Here is a 25,444-nt window from a genome sequence, read left to right as displayed (position 1 = left end):
CACTCTCAGTTTAGGGTTTGAGTTATGATATGGTTATGGGTGTAGTTACATTTGGAGGCAAAGAAATACGTTCTGATTAGAAATTATTATTATTGATATTTAGAGGCACAATCTTTTTGTACATTCATCACATAAAATACAAGCAACAAATCCAAAGTTTTTAGTTTGATCAAAGCCAAACAATTAAGGTTTTCGGTCAATTTTTTTTTCACCTCAGGCCTGTGACTCCACTTTGAGCACGTTCTCTGTTTAAAGTCTCCTGTATTGCATCGCTTCCTCTTTGTCTCTGCTCTGTAGATCCACTAGTGATGCAGCACTTCTAACTGGGTCAGCCCGTCCCTGCCTCAAATCCCTCCCACCCTCTCCGTCTCTCCAAGCCACCCCTCCTTCTCCTTCTCCTCCTCCTCATTTTCCTCTGTATATGCATACATCCCCATAGACTTTTTTTCATGCAGCTCATGTGCTTACCATGTGCTGCAGCTCTACCTTCCCTGTTCTCTCCCTCCCCCTCCTTTTCTGCCTCATTCATTTTCTCTCATGCATGCTGTCATGGTATCTCAGCCTGTTGCAAAATGACTCCCATCCCCTCACTCTCTCTCTCTCTCCCTCTTTCTTACTCACTTGCATTTGCATCTTATCATCTTGAGTTTCAGATGTCTTCTGACAAACTCGTGTATAGCTCGATGGTCCAGATCTTAATGGTGTCAGAAGGGTTGTATGTGTAGCCAGGGCACATGGCGTGGCGAAGGCAGCTCTTATGTACCTTGAGCTGCTGTTTGGATTGGCTGAGATTGTCAGACCCTGTGATGTAGTGGAGGATATATACGACTCAGTGATGTCCAATCATAGCCTGTTACCATGCAGCCAAACATACCCTACATACATGTATCTGTCTACAGTACATAGACAAACACATGACTAGAACTATTTTTCCCCCTTGAGTGAGATACATTGCATGAACCACCACTGCTGTTACATCACGCATTGCATATCACCTAACACCCATCATTAGTTACAGCGTACAATACACAATATCCAATAACAGAGGTAGACCAGTACTTGAATGCACTATACCTTATGGAAAGAAGGAGTGGCTACAGAGAAAGAGAAAATCCTTGTGATGCAGTAAATCACAAAGATTTGAGACGGAGTGGGTGTAAGATGAAAAAATCTGGAGAGGAGATGCGGTAAACTGGAACTGGAAACTGGAAGAGGGAAATAAAATACCTTGTAAGATGGATAATGGTAAATATGCTAACTTTTTGAACAAAAATTGTAAAACACATTCTAACAATAACAACACATCATGAGAAATACATACCAACATATTCAGTTAATAATTGATAAGTTAATAAATTGATACTTTAAGCATATGTATATACACTGTGTGCATTATCCATATACTACACATAATCAATGTAAATTTAACATCCATGGACAATCCTGCACTTTACTATAGAGCTTTTAGAATATCCACCACTCTATCTATCAGACATATCCTCGAGGTCTTTTGGCTGCCACTTAATATCTATTTTTTTTTCTGTGGCAAAAGAAATGTGACAATTCAAGACAGCAACATTTTAGTTAGGGGAAACAAAAATACATCTACTTATGTTTTGTAAACGACAGTAGTGTATCATATAATAGTTGCTCATCCATCTCGACATGTGCTTCAAGGATTTCTATACACAAGTCAATAAAATAACTCAATTGTCATAATGTAGTACCTGTCATGCAGAATTGATTCTCATCATGAGTATTCAATTAGTAAAACTTTTGAATTTAGTATTAATACTATTTAGACTTATAACATCAACCTCCTGAATAATAATAATAGTACATTTTGGTCAGCCGCTCCTCCTCAGCACTCACCCACATACACTAGTAAGCCCCGCCCATCGCTGTTTGATTGACAGTTATGATCTCGAGACAGCAGGGTGGCCAGTCACGCTCTCGCCATGCAAATGAGCCGCGCTCGGGCCGGGCGGGTGCCCATGTGGACCAGCACCATGCCTTGTTGTTCTGAGCGCTGATTGGTCCGTTGGCGCCTTATTGGTCTTCATGCGCTGCGGGCCAGCTGCAGGAACGAAAACCTGGACAAAGGGCGACATCAACGGGACTTCCCTTTCCAGCGGTCCCACAGAGAAACGCGATTATACCGTGAGCGGATTTTGTTCCAGGAGCTTTGAAATAGAGGTTATGAAAGCTGTAATGTCAAAGTCAGTGAAATGTTGTGACTGGGGAGGGTTAACGACTGCAGAGACTGGCAGCGCGGAGGAGCAGGGAGTGATGCGGTCGCCTGGTTTTGGCGGTGGCCGTAGTAACAGGGCGGGGCAGGAATCCGGGAGGGGCGGGTCTTAACGAGAACACGACTCGCCTTGTTGTGTGTATTCCAGTGCTCGCATCGCCATCTTGTTGCAATCCTATTTTTTACGTATGCGAGGATCTACTTTCCGTTCGGCCGGATTAGAAATTGCCCTTCTGCTTTCAGGAGAAACACAGGGGACGACAAGCTCGGGCCTGCGGGTGTGAACCGTGCACACGGCGCTTCCTAGCGGGACACTACCAACCCCTCGGTCTTTTTCCTCTTTCCGTCCCGGGCCACCGGGTTGCCTGTCGTGAGGGTTTACGCGCAATGAGCATCGATACACTTTTGGAGGCGGCCAGATACCTGGAATGGCAAGCCCAGCAACAACAGATCACACGTGGTAAGTTGAACAGCAGACTGCTGCATCGTGCTGACCGGACATGACACCAAATAACAATGTGTGCTCAATCCCGAACTGCCTTTTGAGGGACCGTATGCCGTTTACTATGAACGGCTGGGCTTGCATTTTCAACTGACCCGCCTATGAGGGACGGAAGCGTTTGTAGTTCGTGTTTATCGCGCTGGGTTCATGCCAATAAAAGACTCGATTCACGGCAAACTGTCTGCATTTCCCGAGTGGGTAATTATTGCACACATTTGTCTTCTTAATGCGGAAACGGCCAAAGTTGTTTTTCCGAACTACTTTGCGCGCTCTCGGTGTGTGTGTATGTGTGTGTGTATGACAGTTTAGACACTCTAGTGACTCACCGTAGGCGCGTGTGTGAATGTGTGTGAATGTGTGTGTGTGTATGTGTGTTTGTGTGTTCGAAAGACAGCAGAGGAGTTCCTATCAGATCTGTGGTCTGTTCATGTGTTGTACAGGTATTATGAGGCAACTAAATGTCGAGTGTGCACTTTGTTATGGTATTTACATCTAATTGCTAAAAAGAAAAAAACTGTTTAATTCGGTGATGGAGGAGTGTTATTTTTCGCAGTTTGACAAATATCTATTTAAAAAAGATCCCCTTCAATCGATTTGCCCCAGTTTTTTGCCCGTCGAGCACCAGCAGGGCGGTGGCGAGCAGAGGCTGCTCTTTACATAATACCCTGACATCGCTCAGCTATCTTATGACACACACTGGGGCGGGCACTCACGCGCTCACCCCGTTCCATTTGTATATCTGCGCGCGAGCATATAAAAGTATTTGTTTGTGATTTTCCCATTTATTTGAAACCGATGAGCTGTCAATCGATATAATGATCACTGACTTGGTGAAAGGGGGCAGGGGGCTGCTTTTTGTGTTTCTCCCCTCTGATGACGTGTCAGACATATCAACCCCCTCCTCCCCCCGCATACTTACCCTACCGCGTGCTATGATCCGCCCACAGCGACCACGTGCACACTGGCCCCCTCCTCCCCTGGATACACACCTACGCGCACACATACACACACACACTCACACACACTCACACACAGACGTACAAACACTCCTCGTCCCCGCCCTTCCCATTCAGTCTACTGACAGTGGCGGGTTAGAGAGAGAGAAAGGGGGGTAAGTAGGGCAAACCTCCCTGCTCACCCCCACCCAAACCCAGCCTCTCTCAATGCAGAAGTTATGTAATTTACGTTTGCGTGCATTTGACAATCTGGGCCATGGGGTGTGTGTGTGGATTGTACTACAAGACCAAGAAAAAAATTAAGGATACACCGATATATCAGTAAACTCTCAGATGACATTATTTTTACCTCTTCTTTTGACCCCTTATAGAATTTACCCATTTTGGTGTATCATTAGCAAACAGAAAAAAACAGCGCGTCCACTTTTGCAACTGCATTTTGCTATTAAATGCTCCTAAATGACACCAGTGTTTCTTGGCCTCAGCAATAGAGTCGACATCATAATCATGACACTGTTGAAACTCTCACACATGACAGTAAACTGAATATCTTTGGATTTTGGACAGACATTTGAAGGCATCACCTCGGTCTGTGAAATTACAACGGGCATTTCTCACTATTTCAAATGGATAAATCAAAAAATAATCAGCAGATCAATCTATAATGAAAATGGTCATTAGTTGCAGCCCTAGATATTATGAAGGATTTTTTCTAGTATTAGTGTATTTATTGTACAGCACCATGTTGCAAAATCACACTCATGTCCACAGCAATAAATGGTGTTCCTCTGTTACAAATCGCCAAACTGGTAATAAGTGTAAAGCAGAAACTTGATAACTGTTCTAGTTCATTTTTAATTACAGCTGTCCCAGAGACCAGATAAAATACATGCCATGAACAATACTCTTAGGGCTGTAAGTAATGATTATTTACCTGACTAACTGATGAATTGTGTTGTTTTTCTGTAATATGATAGAAATATATACACTGTTTATCAGAACCTAAGGTGGCTCTTCAAATGGCATGTTTGTGCAAGTCAACATTCAGTTGACTTTCATGTATGACAGAGAAGAGAGGTTAATCCTCACACTGGAGAATCTGAAACCACAAAGTGATTGGTGACTTCCACTTCTCAGCAGGAGCACAGAGGAGACACATATAATTTAGGAATAACATTGTAACTACCCGGTATCATTATTAACAGTGTCTAATTGGATTGTTGTCAGATCCCACAAATTAAAAAGAATTTATGCTTCTGTTAGTGCAGATAAATCATTTTGTTGTGCATGTTGTCATGATGACGTGTGTCCAGGCCTTCTCTGAGGTGAAGTATTGCTCCAGGTGAGCGGAAATTGCGTCATCGGGAGCTTGCGGTGTCATGTAGAGACGCAATGTTACTTAACACGCAGCCTGGCATGTTGGCATGTGGTGTTTCTGTTTTGTTTTTTTAATGGTAGTGGTGGCTGGGCTGTGTGTTGGCGTTGGGCAGCTTTGAGGAATCCCTGGGATCTTCTGTTTCTAATGTTGCTGTTTCCATGGTAACTGAGGGCTTTCCACATCGCTTTGAGTCTAGTCTGCCTCCTCCGGTGTGCAATAACTACTCACTCATATCATCAAGTGTGTGTATGTGCTTGTGTGTAGGCCTCCGCATAGTCAATGTCAGCACAGTGTGGGAGCACCCGTGTCCTCCGGTGTGATTATCATAATTTTAACTTATTTTTTGGCTTTTATTCGCAACACAACAATGCTACATATATGTGCTGTGATGGTGCCAACTCTGGTTGACCAAGCTGAGAGGCTCCTTGACAACCGTCCTTTGGTCAGGCGGCCCTGACGTAGGCCCACGGGTAGAAGCATGCTCAGTGCTGGACTGGTCCAATCACAGGTCAGACGAAGGGGGGTTCTCTCCAGTCAGGAAACGGATGCAGACACAATTTCTGTAATCCCCCCCCCCACACACACACACACACACTGTCTGATTCCCCAATGACATCACTCTTTGTGTGTATTTGTGTGCTCATACTGTTGAGATGTTAACTGCATAAACACTGACATCCACCCTGACAAAGTGATCTGTAGCACAACAATGACACGGCTAAGGCTGAATCATTTGTTGGGTGTTGGTTGATGATGATTATCTAAACTGAATGTAGAGCATTTTCTTTATTCAGTATGGATGTGTGTGTGTGTCCGTGCATCAGTGTCATCATATACTGTATGTAACATCTTTCATGCAAGAAATGCAGCTCAGTGCTTTACATTAAAAAAAGTAAATGCACCGAGTGCTTTACATGAAAATGGACCCAGGTGGAAAATAAAACCTGTGATAATAATAAAATAAAATAAAAATAACGTTATAAAATACAATGCATAAAAAAAAATACAATATTTTAAAAGAAATGCAGCAGTGCATAAGTACAAAGCAAAGTGCAAAAAAGAATTAGCTAATTAGATAGTTAAACAATTAGTTTGCTGTCCAAAGTTTTGTTCTGTGTCCTCTTACATTCACCCTTATCCTCTGCTGTTCCACCTTCTTTGGTGTCATCCATTATTTTCCTTGCTCATACCCTTTTGCATCTTCTGTCCCACGTCTTACAGAGGAAGAGCAGTGCAAAGAGAAGGAGTTCATCAACAGGGAGGCGGAGTCAAGGCGCGTGGAACTTGTGACCTCGCCACCTCAGCCAGTCAGAGCCAACCACGTCACTTGGGGCGATGACACTCACCATCAACAGCCACATCACCCTCCTGCCCCTCCGCCCCCCTCTCTTCCACCTCCTCAAGTCCCCATCGCTGTCATCCCAATGGTTCCAGTTGTCACTGCAACACCCTCTGTCCCGCCCCTTCCACTTCCAACGCCGATTGCTGCGGCCGCGACGTCGCTCAACAGCTCCCCGCCAGCCAAGAACGCTTCCTCCCCTCCACAACAACAGCAGCAGCAACAACAGCAGCAGCAGCAGCCGGCCTCTCGTCACCTGTTGTGCGCCCCCCAGATGAAAGTAGAGACTAGTCAGCAGCTGATTGGTGCAAAGCCCAGCCAATCACAGCCTCAGGTTCAGATTCAGTACCCAACCTCCATCAGCACTAATGGTTCTGGCTCTCAACATGCACTGGTTCCCCACCAAGCTCCACCCACATCTCAGCCGAGGCCAAATGGAGTGACGATGGAGGACATGAGGGGGATGGAGGGGAAGAGGAGACCAGGAGGGTCAGTTTGTGTGTGTGTGTGTTTGTCAAAGTTGAAACAAGAGTGTAAATGGGTTTGTGGTTGTATTTGATCATTGATTTTTGTGTTTCCAGAGCGGGGACCAGAGAGGTGCACAATAAACTGGAGAAGAACAGGTTAGTCATAATAATCTGAACCTCTTCATTGCTGCAGTTGGTGTTACCTCACCAGGTATTAAGGCAAACAGCCATGTTTTTGTTAGCTTGACCACCACATAAACGCACATTTTTGTGTTATGAAAGAGTTTCATAAGCCCAAAGGTCACTGCATTTCCGCAACCTATAATGAACCATGAAATCCTTCTCAAGCCTGCAAAATTGGACTTATACATTCTCTTTAAATGACAACAACTTGGTTAACCTCTCAAGCAAAGGATTGACTTATTATTACATGGTGAATATTTTCCAAGACATTTAGCTAATGACAACCAAATCTCGTTTTGGCTCTTGGCACCTTCAGGCGAGCACACCTCAAAGAGTGTTTTGAGACACTGAAGAAGAACGTTCCAAATGTTGATGAGAAGAAAACCTCCAACCTCAGCGTTCTCCGCAGTGCTTTGCGTTACATACAGGTAAGAAGGGTTTCAGTACACACACTCAGTTCATCAGCAAACTGTAACAGCCTTTATACACTCGTGTGGTCCAACACAGTATTTTGGGTATCGCTTGAATCTTGTTTGTCATCTTATTGTTTCATCTTTCTTCGGTCTTTAATGGACTCGTTCAGTTCTGGGAACTGCAGACGGTTTGGCGTAATTGCTATACAATGCCTGTTTTGTTAGCCATTCAGTTGTTTTGTGTTGTGTTGGTCTCTTGTGACCATGGTATGGCATATGGCTACTACTGGCGCATCAGCCTATAAGTAAGTGGTGAATAAATCAAATGTTTTTCAGATTTTTACAAAACATAATGACTTTTTAAAAATTTTTATATATTTTTTTGGGGGGGGGGGGGCTTTTTTATGCCTTTATTCAATAGTACAGTAGAGAGACAGGAAATGGGGGGGGGGAATGACATGCAGCAAAGGCCGTCCGATGCGGGACTCGAACCGGGGCCAACTGCAGTGAGGACTGTAGCCTCTACACATGGGGCGCCTGCTTAGACCACTACGCCACCCGACTGTTTTTTAATAACATAGCCGCTGTTAACTTTTGTTGAGAACATTAGTTTGCACTTGACACATCTCACTGAGATTCTTATCCTGTGGAAATGTTGTGTAACTCCGTCCTATGGTCATATGGTGTCATGCAACACGAAATAGACGTAGGTTGTGTAGGTAGTAGGAAGTGGTTGTCCCCAGAACTGAATGACTTGAAAATATGAAAGAGTGACATGTTTGTGGAGAAAGACTTGTAGCATATTGTAGTTGTGCAGAGAACTAACATTGCATATGGGGGATGGAGTTGAGGGGGACTTGGGGGAAGAGACTGTATAGCCTGAAGCAGTGAGTTTTTAGTCTACAAAAGTAGAAGAGCGAAGATTTCTGCACGATGGCAGAAAGAATTTGCAGCCTGGAGCCAGATGCAGTGGTTCTTTTTTTGTGGAGTAGAACCGTCATGATTTTGAGTTGGATGGTATATGCAGTGGGGAGTCAGCAGAAGGAGCTAAATTAGGCCATGAAATGGAAGAACTTGCAAAACAAGGCTGGCTGTAAGATGTTGGGCCAGCCTTCAGGGAGCACTACACAGAGGGATTTGAGGCAGAGTCTTTGACAAGAGATGATGATAGGTTTGATATGAGGCAGAGCAAAGCTGCTGGTGAGAAAATCCATACTGCACAGCTTACTGAAAGTTTTCATCCTAGAAAAGAAATGTGAAGAGGACAAGTCGTTCCATTCACCAGTGAAGAAAACAAATGCATATATAAACAGGATATATACTGGTAGTTACTAATAGTGCTGAAACAGTCAGCCAGGTAATCAATTTGTTGGTTGGGGAACATTAATTGACTAAACATTGGTCTAGTTTTTTGTTTTTTTCCTTCATTATGAACTGATCTAGCTGCAGCCTTATTTAATTATGTGGAATAGCAAACTGAATAACCAAAATTTCAATTCATCAAATTTGAGTTTTCATTTACAGATAGAAACAAGGGGGGAATCAATCATTAAATTTGGCTTTAGTTATAGTTAAGGTTAAGTTAAATCAAAAATGAAAATTCCAATTGTGTTATTAATGTGATTTTAGAAGAAGCTTGATCAAAAATCAAATATCAAAAATAATAAATATCAGTTTGTTTTCTTACTGCACTGAGTGAAATAAAAACAGTGCATTGTTTTCACCAGATATCGTCATTCACCAACAAATGAAGACATCTGTTAGTTACATACATTCGATTAGGGATTTGAAAGGATTTGGATTTGATCCCCATCCTCATACACTGGTAATGTTACTCTCTCTCAAATTAAATTTCCAGAAAAAAATACTGTCTTATATTTGGGGCAATGCAGTAATCGGTAGGTTTTATTCTAGATGAGTGACTTGTCCCCCTTTTTCCCCTCCCACCTTCTCTCTTGCCACCCCTCCTCATGTAAACCTGTAAACCTCAGTCCTTCTCCCGCTCCCTGAGCCATGTGAGATCTGAGCACATGGCTAGTGCAAGCTCGATGACGTCACCGTAGCTCACCCACTCCGATCTGCTCTGCGCCTCCAGACTGCAGAGAGAGAGGGAGAGAGGGAGACAGCGACCTGCACTGGGTACACTAATGGAGCAGGGCAGCAGTACCTCCATGGTTATTATAGTGGGATAGATGTATCAGATTTCCTTTGTCCTTTAACCTCTGTCTGTTTTGCCCTTTTCTTCTCTCCTTCTCATCCTATGTCGCCCTGTTGTCTCATGCCTTCAGAACACTTGGTAACCATAGGAACAGGCGGCAGGTGGCCAGGACACTGTAGTCAGTCCGCTCTTCCATATTGGTCTCCACGGAAGTGTGAATGAGGGTGTGTGTGATGCAAAGACCAAACCAATCAAATCCTGGTTATTTTGGTCTTTTTTGTCAATGGTTATGGATGGTGGAGCATCGCTGTGAGCTTTCAGGGCTTCAAGTACTTCCAACACTCCCATTGCAGATGCAGACCTGTTGTGTACTCACGTGCATATATGATTAAGGCGGAGACACCTGTCAGGCCAAATATCACCACCCTTGAGTCATTTTCACCTATTTTATTAGAGAGCACATTTTGAAAGAGGAAGGATAAAGGAGGCATAGATGAAGCAGAGGAGGAGGGGAAAAGGGGGGGGGGGGGTCCAAGGAGCGATGGATGGGGGAGTAGAAGGAGAGGGAGTGTGGGATGGAAGTGTACAGGAGGAGGACGAGGGGGAGGGGTTGGGAGTGATCTGAAGCACTCTGCTGGCAAACGTCCAGTCACATCACTCCTTATATGTAATTACCTCCATGCTTAACCCAATTGGATAGCTCCTGATGTTTTTTTCTTTTCTTTTTTTCTTTTTTTTTCTTTCTTTCTTTTTTTTTTTTTTTTTTTTTTTTTTACAAACTGCTGCTCAAGCAGCCAAATCCTGGCGGATGGGGTTGCCTAGGAAACGACTATGGGTGGCAGCTGTTTCCTTGGTGATTTGCTGCAGGACTAATGGTGTCTGGGTTTGTATGGGAAGACCTTGAAATGATGTTCATGGATACACATGCGCACATACATAAGCAGGTGTTGGCCAGCCACCCATTATCTGTGTGACTGTATGTGTGTCAGTAGTGTCATGCTTTGTCTTGAAGTCTCGCAGGAGGAGTATATTCAGTGAGCGTGCATATGCACCAGACATACAGTAGAAGATATGAAATAACAGACATGAACCCGCTTCTAGTAAACACAGAAAGTCAAATCCTTCCTTCTTCTCTCGAGACCTCTAAAACCTGCCCCTACAATTACTGGAAAAGGCTGCATGTATGGAAGCACACGGAAGGGGAGGGTGGTGGATGAGAGATGTTGGGCTGTTATGGAAGAGTTCACCAGGTTTGGATTGTTAGCCGTTGCAAAGAGCGCTGCGGAGAGTGGGCTCGCGTGTGAGGCCGTCACGTGCCTGCAGAGTAAACAGCTTTGCTCACTGAAGTGAGTGTCCTGTAGTAGGATCATGTGTCCCCATGTGCTCATGTTCTGTCCTCTTGCTTGTGTGTCCATCTCTATCTTGTCTTTCGGGTTGCACCATTAGGACAGGAAACTGTTTTCTGCCTGTTCTGTTTTTTCAGCATTTATGTTGACTATTCAACAAGTCAGCTGTATATTTAATGTCCAGTATTGTAACGTAATTAAATTAACCAGGTAGTCACAGCAAAAACTTTGCAGCTTTTGACTGTTTCTGTTTACCAACATAATCCCTTTGCCCCTTCCCGTCCCTCCTCTCCATCCCCTGCCCTCCTTTACCCACTCATTTTCCTCCCTTCTCCCTCTTACCCCCTCTCCCTCATTCCTCCCTAGTAATCTGTGTTAATGTTCTTAGCCTGTCGTAATGTTTGGTGTTCATCCGTCAGCTGACCCACACAGAAACTAGGTCACAAAGATGGCGTGGTTAAGTTAAGTTTTCTGTCTTTTTTTGCCTCCTGCTGTGTTTTTCTTCCATGCTTGTAAATCTGCAGACACTTCATGCTACTTACTACTCCGCGGATGACAGTGCTATGCTAGGAATCAATACTTTCATTCAGTCATATCTGACTAATCCTGTGACATCAGAATTGTTAGGAGATGATGAATTTGGTTCACTTCCACTCTGACCTTGTTCTCTCAAAAACAAGCATGATATCCAGGAAATGGGAGGAGTTTAAGTAGATGACAGACAAAAGCAGTGTAAACATGAATGAATTTGCATGCATGCCTTCCTGCTGGTGTATGAAACTGGGATAACAAGGAGAACATATTGTTTCAGGATTGTGCAACCGGGAGAAAAGTGGGAAAGGGCTCAGACTCCACAGAGAAAGAAAGTTGGTCTTAATTCCTTTTTCTGTTGCAATGCCAGTTCCTTGAACTGTAGCTATTTAAAACTAATCCTAGATTTGTATATTCTCTCATAGTGGTCTGGGTCTTGATTTACAAGAGACAAAACAAGGCCTTCACTTGTATTTCCCCTTGTTTTTTTTCTAAATATATTTTATTACCAAATTTTCCTGTTTTATGATCTCCTCCCGTTTGCCTTGTTAATTTGCTTTTGCTCCCATTAATACAAATTCAACACTTCCTCCATCTGTTTCATATTAAAGGGTTTCTAGTGTTGAAGTTTTTTAACACAAGCTTAACACGGGGATAAAACTGCAAAGCAGTATCCATCAGAACTAATGAAGTGAGTGAAGACAGTATTTTATGTTTAAAAAGGGAATCTCAGATCAACAGAGGTTGAGTATGGAGTGACTGTTTTGTAACGATGCTGAGGAAATCAACATTATGCAATTTGCATGATAGTGTGAACTATTGTAATAAATGTTTTCTCCATTTGTTTTCTGGTCTTCGCTTATACAGACTGCACCCTCAGCTGAACATAGGCTTTTATTTGAGAATTTACAAGGTATGCGTTGTGCGCTGTGCAGCACTCACTTTCTCGTACGTTACACCACGATCGTCTAGTTGAGGTTAGAAGTGTTTACAGTATTTTTACATGTAGCAGCAATCCTCATCCACTCTGCCGTCTGTGTCTCCTCTGAAAGACTCTGAAGCGTAAGGAGAAGGAGTACGAGCACGAGATGGAGCGTTTGGCCAGAGAGAAGATCGCCACACAGCAGCGGCTGGCCGAGCTGAAGAACGAGCTCAGTCAGTGCATGGACGTCATGGAGATTGACAGAGTCCTCAGGCAGACCATCCAGCCAGAGGATGACCAGGCCTCCACATCCACTGCCTCAGGTACAGGGATGAGATGCATCGACTTACAGGCCTACGTTGTAGTTTACCTTTTATCTGACAGGCTTATACAGAACTAACCACAAGAGGTGCAATGGTAGATGAAGCTTGTTTATGGCAGGGGAGGCACAGGAGAGAAAGTAGTGGTTACATGTAGTTTGAATTTCAGTGAACTTCCTGACTGTCTCTCAGTGGACTTTATATTTACATAAACATTCACGTTCACACAGAGTACATGCACATGAAACTGTTTTCTTGCATCATATCATGATGACTGACTGTTTTCTTCTCTGGTCTACAGAAGGAGAAGACAACTTTGAACAGGACATGGACGAGGATGTCCCCGCTCCTCCTGCTCCCACATCCCTCCCCAAACCAACACCTCCAATCTTACAAGCCCAGCCACTCCTCACCCCTCACCTGTCTATCCAGCACACCACCCTGCCTCTCTCTGGAGTCCTGACCACGCCCTCCCCCTCTGGTCCCCCTCCTCCTCAAGCCATTGCCCCCGCTCCGGCCCTAGGTCCGCCCCCTCCACCGGCCGCGCATCCCATTCAGCCCCAAGCTGTGCAGGTCCAGCCCACCGTCATCGCTCACGCCGCCGTATCCCACCCGTCAGTCATCCAAGCTGTCAATCATGCCCTGCCAGCCAATCACAAACACCTAACACACATTGCCCCATCGCCTGGCCCCACTTCATCTACCCCTCAGCCAATCACAGCGGCTCCAGCTGGCACCGCCACTCACCAGCCGTTAGCTGCCCAGCCCATCGGACACATCACCGTCCACCCAGTGGCTCACCTGGGAGCTCCCTTGCCATCCCACCTCCCGACTCTTTACCCCCAGGGTGTGTCTGTCTCGCAGCCCACCATGGTGGGCCACATCACTCACACCTTCACCCATCACACCCTGCCGCACGTCCAGGCTAACCCTCAAGCTAACACTAATGGAGCCCAGGTGAACAGCGCAGCTGTGGTGAACCAGGGGAGCCCATCGCTAGGGAAACCCACAGCAGTGTTGGCCCCCCATCCCCAGCTGGTTGGACAGGCTGCCGTCCTCAACCCTGTCACCATGGTTACAGTCCCAACCTTTCCTGTCAGCACACTCAAACTGGCCTGAAAGAGTAAAAGAAAAAAGATGGGACAAACTGAAGGAGCGAAAGATTCAGAACTTCTGGATGAGTTTTCACACTCCTATCAATAATCAATAGCAGAGAATCTCTGACAGACACGTGAAAATTTACAAAAAAACATCAACTGTTTTATGGACAACGTGTGACAAATATCTGCGGAGATATTTTGGTCACAGCTCTGTAAGTTTGTGAACAAGAACATTGAAGCAGAGTCAGTGGGTCCGGCCGTTGTTTGTGAAAATAAGACTGTGACATTCGTCTCCGCTGCAAAGACAGGAACTCTGTTTTACTTTCCTTCCTTGCCTTCTTCTCTCCTTCCTTCCCTTCTCTCCTTCCTTTACAACCAGAAGCACTAACATAATAAGCTCAGTTCACACTCAGGCATCAAGGATTTACCTTAACTATTCATTCACCCACTGAGGGAAAACGCATGAGAGAGAGAGAGAGAGAGAGTCGTTTGTCGTTAGGCTGTTGTCATGGTGATACAGTATGTGCCCGTTTTGTATTCACGTTCGCAATGTCATGTGGGACATTGTGGAATAATGTCACTGATGTGTTTGAGAGCAGGAGGAGGCAGCTCAGCGGTCTCACTAATGCTAATAAACTACACACAGGGTGTTGATAAGTGTGAAGCAGACCACGTTACATAGTCGGCTAAAAAGAGCTAAAGCATTGACATTTAATGACATAGTTCCTGATTTTTTTTGTTTTCAAGAACACTGTGTGTCCACTACAGAAAAGTTCCTCATTTAAATTGCTTCAGTTTTTTTTTTCCCCCTATCCCTGCGCTATCAGTATAAAACTTGCTTCGGGAGGTGACAGTGTGGTCTTCTCCATCTTCCTCTGCATGAAGGTTCCTCAACTTTTTACTTGGCACCAAACAAGCCTCACAAATAATTAAAGAATTGAAAATGCAAAAAGGGGGAAAAAAGACAACCTCATCGTCTTTGTATGTGATTTTATAAGTTATTTATCCGCTGCCACTTGGCTTTCTTTTTGGAGGGCGACTCCCAAAACTGTGGAGTTTGTTTGTTTTTTTTAGCATATAGTAGCATCTGTTATTGCTCACCTTGTGGAGAAGTCATATCAAGATACAACGTGACATTTGCCTGTTGCACAGGCATTGCATTTCATTGTAGGAAACCACCGAGTTAAAGTGGAAAACCAAGGGATTTCCGATATTTTCAGTTCATGCAGCCAGTTAAATGTATAAGGATTGTGCACTCCAGTTTTGACGTGATTACCTCTCCTACAGTGAAAAGCTTGGTCAGAGACAAATGTCAGGTTATATTCTAAAGGATTTTGAAAGAATAGTGGTAATGTTAAAGGCTCTTGCACATATCTGTTGCGGTCAGATTGATTTGATTCGTCATTCCAAAACTCCCAGCAGTGTTAGCGTGTTCTCTACATTAGCTTGGAAAGATTGTTCATCAGCCAAGATGTTTTCAAACCAACCGAGGCCTGTTAGACTGTTCGGACAGTGTAAAGTCCACACGGAAGGTTGTTAGCTTATCGCAAATGCCTCAAATGCGTTTGAAGTTGATTTCAAAGACGACCCATGAAAAAAGATGTTGACGGTGACTGCTCTCAAAACATTCAGTGACAGGTTTCCTCATGTCACTATCATGGGTGATGTTCCTTTAACACACTGTAGGGCGATACAGGGTTTCATCTTCCTCACGCTGATGCAACAGCTCCCTCTGCTGCCTCATCCCGGACTTGATACTCGTGTTACTCACACACAGCTCTTGGGGCACAACACAAACTTCCTGCACAGGCTTTTCCAAATCTGGAAAAAAAAAAAACAATCAGAGGCTCGTTTGAGTGTAAAAGTTCAGTTTTGACCTTGAAAACAGTCGTCTGATGGAAAGAAAAAAAATCTTTGGTCACATGATAAACTCTAACTGCAGAGAAGACTCACCCTGAAAAACTACTAAGATAACCATGAGTTTCTTTTTTGTTCTTTTTTAAACTAGGGGAAATATATTTTTCTCACTTAAAGGTCTTTTAAAGTTTGGATGTAGCACAAAAATGTTTAAAAAAAAAAAAAAAGACTGGAAAATATTGTTCAAGAATAAATTGGCAGCAATGTGACCTTTTCAACAGTGACGTTTTCCAACAATATTGAACAGCGAGATGAATCCTTTGCTCTCGTCGAGCAAATCAGTTTCAAAATTTTTTTAATTTCAAAATGGAAAATGTGTTGTGTCGCCTGCTTTCCTTTTGTGTGTGTCTTTTTTGTGTCTGTGTTCATGTGCATACTCAAACAGTTCATGGCCTCACAGCCTTCTTGCCAGCCTATACATGTCACCATGAAATCTCTCATCAGTACATGTGTATGTAGTCAATGTTGCGTGGATCTGCTCCTTGCCTCTTCTGCTGTTTCTGTATGTTATGTCTGTATATGTGACTGTATCCAATATGTTTTATATTCTGTACTATAGTTAATCCTACTGTACCTGTAGCATGGCTCTGTTTTTTGGTTATATTGCCCTGTGCATGATGGAGTGTGTGTGTGTGTGTGTGCGTAGCAAGCAAGCTATTTTTTTACACAGAGGTGATTTATGGTATGAGCCTGTTTGGGTGCTATCGTGTGTGCCTATACTCAGTTTTCCTGAACACTGTGACAACTCTGGCAAAACACGTACACACTGAGCGAATGGAAGAGACAAAGATTTACTGTCATCTTTTTTTTTTCTTTCTTTCTTCTTCTTCTTCTTCTTCTTTTTTTTTTAATGTTTTTAAGTTTTCCATTTTGTGAGTCGGACTGAGACATTGAGTGGAAAAAGTAAAAAACAAAAAAAGTTGTTGCTCTTTTCTTCATAACATAATAATGTCTAATATTCAAATTTGAGTTTTGTAATATTTGTATGTATGTATGAAAGTTTTGTAAATTTGTGATTGTATGCACGTTTTGGCATATGAGTGTACGTATCTTACAATTTTAAATGCTTGTTTCCTTTCGGTTTTGTTTTGCATGTAGATTGCCGTTTAGTTTCTTTTTGTTTAAAGGTTTTGTTTTTATGTTTATTTCTGGGACCATGTACAATACTGTATAACGTGGGCAGGATCTTGGACCTCATGCTACATTGATATTATATATGAATATAAAAACATGTTTTCCCTATGGAGAAAGTTTTAAGTTATATATCGCCTGTACACTTTGGGCTGCCTTTTAGATCTAACTGTCCACTGTTTAAGATAACAATGATGATAATGGATAAAACATATTAATGATGAAGAATTATGCTGATGAAATAATAAATATTCTTAATAAATCTTATTACATTTACAACACATCTTGCTCCTGTGTTTAATGGCCTTGCGTAAAAATATAGACATAAGCTGCAGTTAAAAAGCCTTTTTATTGATATTTTTCTTGTCCTTACAAAACGGCATAATTAAAGATTAAAAGTACAAAAAAAGGAAAAACAACAGGTGAGTCGTAATAAAACACGAAAAATGTGGTTTACATATTTAAAGCCCAGCATCACTACAATGACCACTAGATGGCAGTGTTACATCATTGTCAAAGTTCCTAATTGAGGAATCGAGCTGTCCTAGAACATATTAATAAAACAAACAGAAAACAAGTAATTAATTGTGGCAGTACAACACCTCTGTCTTCAGATGGAGTGAATCATACGAACAACGAACCTGTGGCTGCTTAAGGCTGGACCATGCATCATGTTTCTGTTATCCTTTTATTATCCTTACACAGAGTGTAAAGTTCACATATCAGCCTTCTGACAGGAGTTGGATCAGCCAATCAGCTTGCTTGATGCTCGGGATCTTGTTCTTTCTATATGGATTAATGAGTTATCCAGATTAGAATTGACCTTTGTGTGGAATTTTTTTGTCTTTCAAAGATGTTTTAAAATTTAACTGGAGTTGTTGTCATAGCAACAAGCCCTTAAGCCCAAACCTGCAGAAGTACAGTTTAATGATATTGAGTTGGATCATGACCAAGACGTTTCAGGGTGAATCCCATAGCCTATATGAAGTAATTTCCAGCTACAAACAGCTCACTTCCTCCGAGATAGAGAGTGTTGATATAACTATGGTATGAGAACACCTCATGTAACTGCACTCAGCCATTCATATGAGCGTGAGCACAAGATAACTTCATCTAGGAATAACAGAACAATCCTCAAACTGCTTTCAAAGAAACAAATGACATGTAGGAGAATTAACAGGATTATTTTAGCCTGAATTATTTAAATCATGTTTGAAGAACAGGACACACTGTTGGAATTTGGGAGTGTTGGCTCCTCTGCAAGCCTGGGCAGCCTACAATTACTCATAACCCTCTCCTGTGTGTAGACCCACAGAAACGTTGACATCACTGGTTCCAGCCTCACACACGGTACGTTTTCCTGGGAAACTGCAATCAGACAAGGGCCTGAATGCAATATGGCTCATTTCCTTTTCATACACGTTCCAACTGTTTTAACATCTGATTTTATACACAGGGCGTCATCTGTGTTCCTGGGTGCTCCTCGTTTGTCTCCTCTCCCGGGGAATTATGGGAGAATCAGCAGCCACCTCTCTGCATCTGCTCCTGAATCCTCTCCAGCACCTCCTGCATCCTCCTCAGCTGCAGAGAGGGATAAATGAATAAAGTGAGTGGTGATTACTGTTGTAAGTGAGTGAGTGGACGAGTGAGTGAGTGAGAGAGATGTACCTCTTCATCTTTCTCGAAGATGAGTCTTTCCTTCTCAGCGTCGACGACGGCCAGTGGCAGAGGAAAATCTGCCTCGCTCCCGTCTCGATGCTTCTCACGCAAACTAAAAGCCATATTCACACACATCCACATACATGCAAAGAAGAAAATATGTGTGAACATCTATTGTACTTTTTATTTTCAAGAGCCCGTATTGTATTTTAAAATGTCTTGAAACCTCTAAAAGAATATTGTTGTGAAGAGCAGGTTTAGAGGAGGAGCTGCCTCGGGAGAAGCAGGAAGGAGGAGGGGCCGGAGGAATCAGAGGTTATATGAAGGATCGACTTCAGGTGGGCTCCCAACCCTGGGCTCTCCTGGTCACAGCTGTTTGACTGAGTGTAATGCGAGTTTTTTTGTTGTTTCAACCTTGCACTATAAGGTTATTAGTTATGCTCAAGTTGTTAGCAGTTACTTTATATCATGACTTAAGTTTCTATATTTTTAATGGAATTAATTCATGATTTATATTTTCTGTTTAGAGATAAAACCAGCAACAAAAGACTGCAAATAAACCTGTAAATTGAAATGTTCTCAAAGAGGTTATCAGGGATATAGTGAATGCTAAATGTGGTGATTTAAAAAAAGGAAAAAAGGAAAAAAAAGAAAAAGGGGGCTCCACATTTTCATGTTTTTTGGGCCTTCCCTTTAATTTTCTATATTGGCAAGAAATTGCTGAAGAAATAATAAAGGTGACTGTTACATTATACCTGCTCAAAGTCCCAGACAACCTCATCTTTACACTCAACACTCCTGGCTGCTTCAATGTGTAAAAATATATGTGCCTGTAAGAAGTAACCCATTACATGTCACTGAAAGACCCTCTTTCTGTTCGAGTTTAATGTGGCCCTTGTCAACCCTTCTTTTTGCCTGAAAATATCAATAAAAATAAAGTTGCAATTCGAATGTAAGAGGTAAATATTTATCATTGCCCGTTTTAAACTTGATGATGCTCACAAATGAGCAAATGCAGAGACATAATTTTCCTGACTCAGTCAAACTGTGACCATGTGCATCCTGCCTCCACCCACCTGCGTTTCCTCTCCTGCACCACCATGCGCGTCATGTTCTGGATGCACTGTGCTCTGTAGTTTTCGTAGTGCGTTTCCCGCGTCACATCCTTCAGATCCTGCATGTGCGTCCTCACCAGCATGTTCCTCAGCAGCAGGAAGTCGGAGTGAGCCGGGTTCTCCACTGACCATGCAACGACAACATGTTACTGAGTCACGCTGGGTTTTACTTTGTTGTCAAACACAACAACTTGTAAAAGTGGCTAAAAACAGACAATAATAAATTAACTGATAGTGAACCGAAACTATCTAACTATTGATAAAACTATTACATACAGTATGCCGAAACCACAGTAAAGGTTAACTAGAAACAAACAAAAAAACTGTGTATTTGTGTCTAATACCTTCTACCACACCCCAGGGATAGACACGACCCCTGAACTTGCGACCTTTACTCTCCATTTGAACATTACTCCCGATTACTGCAAACGGGATGCTGTCCTGCAGAGAGAGGCAGAAACCATGACGTTGTCAGACTTGAAGCGGATGAAACGGCACATTTCAACCATGAGAAATGAAACTGAAGAACCTTCAGCAGCTGGTCCTGTCTCTGGAAGTCTTCATCTTCATCTGAATCGCACTCGGGAAACTGGTAGATGTTGATCCCAAACTGCCTGATGTCCTCTCTGATCTGGAGCGCGTGGACACATTGAAAGGATATTGTGAGAGATGGAGAGAACTTCTCTCTCTACAGAGATAAGAGGGCCTCAGTAACTGACTCTCCCTGAAAAAACTAATTTCAAACACAATTACAAATGTGTGTTATTAGGTTGTATGCTGATTTTAAGTCTCTTTTCCGGAGCTTCCAAATGTCTTTAATTCACGTTCAATGACTGATCTTTGTTGAGATGGATTTTGTTTTTGTCCGTTCTGTTTTCAGCCACACTGTTTTCTGGCTTGTGGCTATAGGGATGGACATGTTGGTCAGTTTGGTCAAGACAGAAATATCTCAAGAAACATCAGCTTAGATTTCTATTGAATTTTGAACAGACATTCCCATGTCACTGCCAGAGGGAGGATGAATGCTACTCGCTTTGGAATTCCCCTGAATTTTCCACAAAGTTCACATTTGTGTTTTTGAGTCATATGCAACAGCTATTTGTTGGATTGCCATGACATTTGGTTCACACACTCATTCAGGATGAACTGAAATAACTTTGGTGATCACCCCCCCCAACTTTTCATCTGGGGCCATCATCAGGTCAACATTTCAGTTTGTCTGTTGTCTATGATCTCATACCTTCATCTTCTTTCTGCAGACCTCTGCTTCTGTCAGGCTGTCCGCTTTGGCCAATATGGGAACTATGTTGACTTTTTCATGCAAAGCCCTCATACACTCCACATCTAGAGGTCGAAGACTGAGGGGAGGAAAACACACGTATGTGTGTGTGAATGCACACATACAGAAATAAGCCCAAAAGATATTGAGCAACTTTTTTACATGAGGCTGTTGTAGTGCTGTTGTACTGCTTTAGCTTCATGTGCAGAAGTAAAGTGTTGTCAGTGTACCCGTGGCCAAATGGAGAGATGAAGTAGAGACAGCAATGAACTCTGTTGTCCTGGATGTTCCTTCTGTTCAAGCCGCTCTCATCTCTGAAGTACTGTTCAAACTGCTGGTCGATGTAGTCTTCGATTTGCTTCCAGCTGATGCAAACACATAAAATCAGACAGAGTGAAACAACAGCCGTGACCGAGGACTGACATGAGCTAATTCAAAATAAAAGCATATTTAGTGTGCTTGTGAGGCCATGAGTTGAGGTTCATGACCTTGAAGCCTGTTCAATAGAGCAGCATTGCCACCAGGACAGCACGGTGTCATATCTGGGTCAAGGAGTGGAGGAGAACAGTGCTGACCTCACCTTTCTGTGTTGTCGATGGCGTCTCCGAACCCTGGCGTGTCTATGATGCTGAGCCTCAATTTGATTCCTTTCTCCTCAATGCTAATAGTGTGTTTGACGATGTCGACTGTTTGATTGATCCGTTCTGCAGACACACGCACAGGTGCAACGTCACTGAAGCTACACAGGCGACAAGTGTGTACAAACGCGTGCAAGAACACACTCTCTTCACAGGCAGAGAGAGAGGTGGCGGCATCACATTTTTGCACAAGAAAAATGACAGTTCATGATGTACTTTCGTTCTATACAGACCATAAACATCTACAGGACTGTAGTCTGATTCCAGCCTCTTACTTACCTCATTTACACACACACACCATGTGTAAATAAATAACATGTAATCTCACCCTCTGCATTAGGAACCTTTCTGTCTTTGTAGAGGTCCGTGAGGAACAAACTGTTGATTAGTGTGGATTTACCGAGGCCAGACTCTCCTACAGAGAGAGAGAGAGAGAGAGAGAGAGAGAGAGAGAGAGAGAGATGTAGTATGAGTAAACTATCACATTCAACTGTGCAATGCTTGTAATTCATTTCAACACATATAGTTGCAAAACCTTTGTCAAAAAAAAAGAAGTACCTGTTTACTGTTAAAACAAGATGACACAACAACATACTCCCACGAATCAGCCATAGATGTTTCAGTCATGGTTGACACATGTAGAATTCAGAGCAGTAACGTCTCCGAGCTACACTGATATTTCTCAGCATTGTGTCGGTTTGTTGATCAGCTCTGATGTTATGTGTTTTTTATTTGTTGGTGTATTCAGTCATGATAACAGCCTGAATCACACTTGTAAGAGTTTCCCAGTAAGCAAGCATAAGGGACTCACCCGCCACCATGAGTGTAAATGTGAAACCTTTCTTCACTGTTTTTCTATGAACCTGGTTGGGCAATGTGGCAAAACCCACATACTCCTTGTCCTGATCCTGCAGACAGAAAACACAAACATAAAATAGATTTATGTGCCTATTGTTTATATGTAAGGACTTAATAGGTGATACTCTGTGCAGATTTGTGTAGATTTCCGAACTTTTGTAAATTAGCAAATAGCTAAATCTGGTACAATACATATTAAATTGTTGGTCTTATGTTCCCTCTCACCCAGTTGCATCAGGGGAAACTGTCTTCACAGCTCAGCACAAATGAACTTTGGAGACAGAACAGAGGTGGTGTGTCTGGTCTAACACTTGTTAACCACTTCGATGTGCAGCTCTGTTTTCAACTTGAAAGCTGACGTCTGAACTCTGTATTAACTAACTCCGTACTTTGCAGGTGAATGTGAAGCAGCTGTAAGAAGGTGCAAAGAAGAGAAAATGTGTCTATATTTGGCAGTATGGGTAACGTTCTGGAGATATACTAGGAAATAAAGTATGTGGTCTTTTCGAAGAAATTTGGTTGTTGAATCAAAAGTCTGTCTCATCGTTTGACTTGCTACTTGTCAATATCTGACTGATAGATAATTGGCATTTGACCAAATGTTGCTATGGTCATCATACATACAATAGCAGCACGCAGTACTATTACTTCACTTGGCTAATCATCTTTTCAAATTCCAAACACTGAAGAAAAACATCACAAAAGCAAACGACTAGACAATAGACACTAACAGACAATAACACACACACACACTAATGATAAAGATGTACACACACAAGCACACAGAAACACACCTCTGGAGAGTCATAGGGGTCAAACCGTCCCCATGGACTGCGTGGACGAGAGGCCGGGCTGAGCGGTGAGTCCAGAGACACCTGAGACACGAGCTGCCTCCTCAGGGGCAGGGGCTGAAACTCTGCGTCCACTCCCACGCGATTTGGTCTGTGAGGGACTATCGGAGATCCAAGGAGGCAGGGGATGGGACGGTGCAGAGGGGGAGTCCCGGGAAGGCTGGGGAGTCTCCCGTTGGTTGCTGTCCCAGTGCCCTCTTCCTCACGGTTGACTGGTGCCTGGTGACCCGGTGAGACAGGAGGCAGATCCCTCATGGCGAAAGGAAACTGAGTGTCCTCCTGGTCCTCGATGGACAGACTAGACAGCTGGGACAGGAGGCAGCAGAGTTACACATGGTTTTATATGGACAATTAAAAGTCTCAAGAATATATCTCACTTTTAATCAAAACTTAAAGGGAAGTGATTTTTCCTATTTACTGCTTTGCTTTGAAAAACAATGGCACAATAAAACTAAATATTTGACGGTTGACATTTAAAAGAAAAACTTCCATTTTCCTTTTTAGGCTCCTTCATTTGACATTTATTTTCCAATTATCGGCTGTGGATGAACAAGCCCTGACTGACCAGAGTCTTGTCCTGCAATCCATTTCAATGTACTCTACTTTCAGTCCGGTGAAACAAAGCCAAGGACTGGAGAGCTGAAGGAAATGTCACACCCTTGATTTATTACAAAAACAATGCTGCTCCAGTCGTGGGGCTCTGAACACAAGATAATTTTACTGTTGAGTCCAAGCTGAAGGACAGAAAGCTGACAAGAGCACAAAAACCTTGAAATCAGCAGTTAGGCTAAGTAAACTTGATAATGAGAGAAAACCATAGTGAGTGGATTATTATTCCAGACAGAACAGTCAAAAAATCCCACTTTGATTTTGGGTCTTGGGTCTTATAAATATAAATTTCTTTAATGTATGTATGTATATTACTATTTAGATAGCACTACAAGTATGACCTGGCTGCTGGAGGCCACAGTTTGAGTCATGCAGTCTCCAAACATGACATGATGAGCATGTGTCTTCTGTTATAGTGGCTAACTACGCCCTTTCTTCACTGATTAGTCCTGACCTGTGATCCAATTAAACCATTACAGAGGTCCCCACCCATCTGTCCAGGAAGGCTGGAGATACAGACAGCAGACAGTCTGGAGCTCGAGGTTAGTGAACAGCAGGATCAAGCTGGATATGTTAACTTCCTTTTGTTTCAGGAGCATATTTCAGTGTGGAGCTTATGTACACAAAGCAAACGGATGAAAAAGAATTTGTGCTCTCACTATTATTACAGCACCTCAGTCCAAACCTGCTTTCCCACAGAGTGACTCTGCTCTGCGGAGCTACAACAGCCAAACCTCCACACCTGCTTTACAGGAGATTCACAATCTCTCTCCCGGCCTCACACTGTGCTCACATCATCCTTCTGACCTGGTCTAAAGACAGCAGAACAGCATAGCCCACACTGCTGCCTGTACCTGTCAGCTCTCATTACCCACAAAGCTTTGCAGCAGGCTTAACCCAGCTTCTAATGCTCTCACAGGATGGGGGGGGGGGGTTGGAGATTTAACTCTTAAACACAAACACACAAACACACACATACAAGCTATAAACACTATCATTAAAGATTACTCTATAAATTTGTCATACCTCTTTTTCTGAGAAAGTTCCAGCTTTTTTGAGATGACAGCATAAATAAATGGGGGGGTGGGTAGTTCAGAAACAAAGAAAAAAAAGAAATAAAATATAAACGAAGAACTTGATGCATAAGCTGAATATTGAGAACAGAAGATAATGGCAATCAGTCTTCACACAATAAATAAAAGACAAAATTTAAATTTAAAAAAGTATGTAGATTTAAAAACCAATGCCCTCCTGATATCAGTAAATAAAACCTTTGAATAAAATGCAGCACTATAAGTTTAAACCAGTAGAAATGAACACTTAATGGCGTGTAACAACATTTCATCCCTCACTTCACAGAGTTCACACACATCCCTGCAGGGATACTACAGGCTGCAATGGTGATGTATTCCACAAACTACTGGTAACTTCATTTAATGACGCAGCCTCGGTGTGTGTAATTGTTGTAGACGTACCTTTTTTATTGCTGCGGAACCTGACCGGAGAAGACATGTGCTCCATGTT

At 42.8% G+C, this 25,444-nt stretch overlaps 2 protein-coding genes across 2 annotated transcripts; one reads left to right on the top strand and one right to left on the bottom strand.

Annotated features, from left to right (window-relative positions):
- Positions 1-2,428: 2,428 nt before the first annotated feature.
- Positions 2,429-15,967, top strand: LOC111217217 (max-binding protein MNT-like). The gene is made up of 6 exons (XM_022738992.1): positions 2,429-2,708; positions 6,306-6,912; positions 7,005-7,046; positions 7,390-7,501; positions 12,574-12,766; positions 13,065-15,967. Exons 1-6 carry the CDS (start codon positions 2,636-2,638, stop codon positions 13,880-13,882), a joined length of 1,845 nt encoding a protein of 614 aa, XP_022594713.1. The 5' UTR covers positions 2,429-2,635; the 3' UTR covers positions 13,883-15,967.
- Positions 15,968-17,262: 1,295 nt separating this feature from the next.
- Positions 17,263-25,441, bottom strand: LOC111217032 (septin-5-like). Its single transcript, XM_022738713.1, has 13 exons — positions 25,396-25,441; positions 24,728-24,732; positions 23,255-23,617; positions 22,414-22,510; positions 21,931-22,017; positions 21,545-21,668; positions 21,195-21,329; positions 20,926-21,043; positions 20,215-20,316; positions 20,030-20,126; positions 19,647-19,809; positions 18,580-18,682; positions 17,263-18,492 (listed from the first exon to the last, which is right to left on the bottom strand). Exons 1-13 carry the CDS (start codon positions 25,439-25,441, stop codon positions 18,430-18,432), a joined length of 1,503 nt encoding a protein of 500 aa, XP_022594434.1. The 3' UTR covers positions 17,263-18,429.
- Positions 25,442-25,444: the final 3 nt, after the last annotated feature.

Source organism: Seriola dumerili, unplaced genomic scaffold (genome assembly GCF_002260705.1).
Source record: "Seriola dumerili isolate Sdu_G_001 unplaced genomic scaffold, Sdu_1.0 BDQW01000040.1, whole genome shotgun sequence".
NCBI lineage: Eukaryota > Metazoa > Chordata > Actinopteri > Carangiformes > Carangidae > Seriola > Seriola dumerili.
This window is presented reverse-complemented; position numbering and strand designations above follow the sequence as displayed.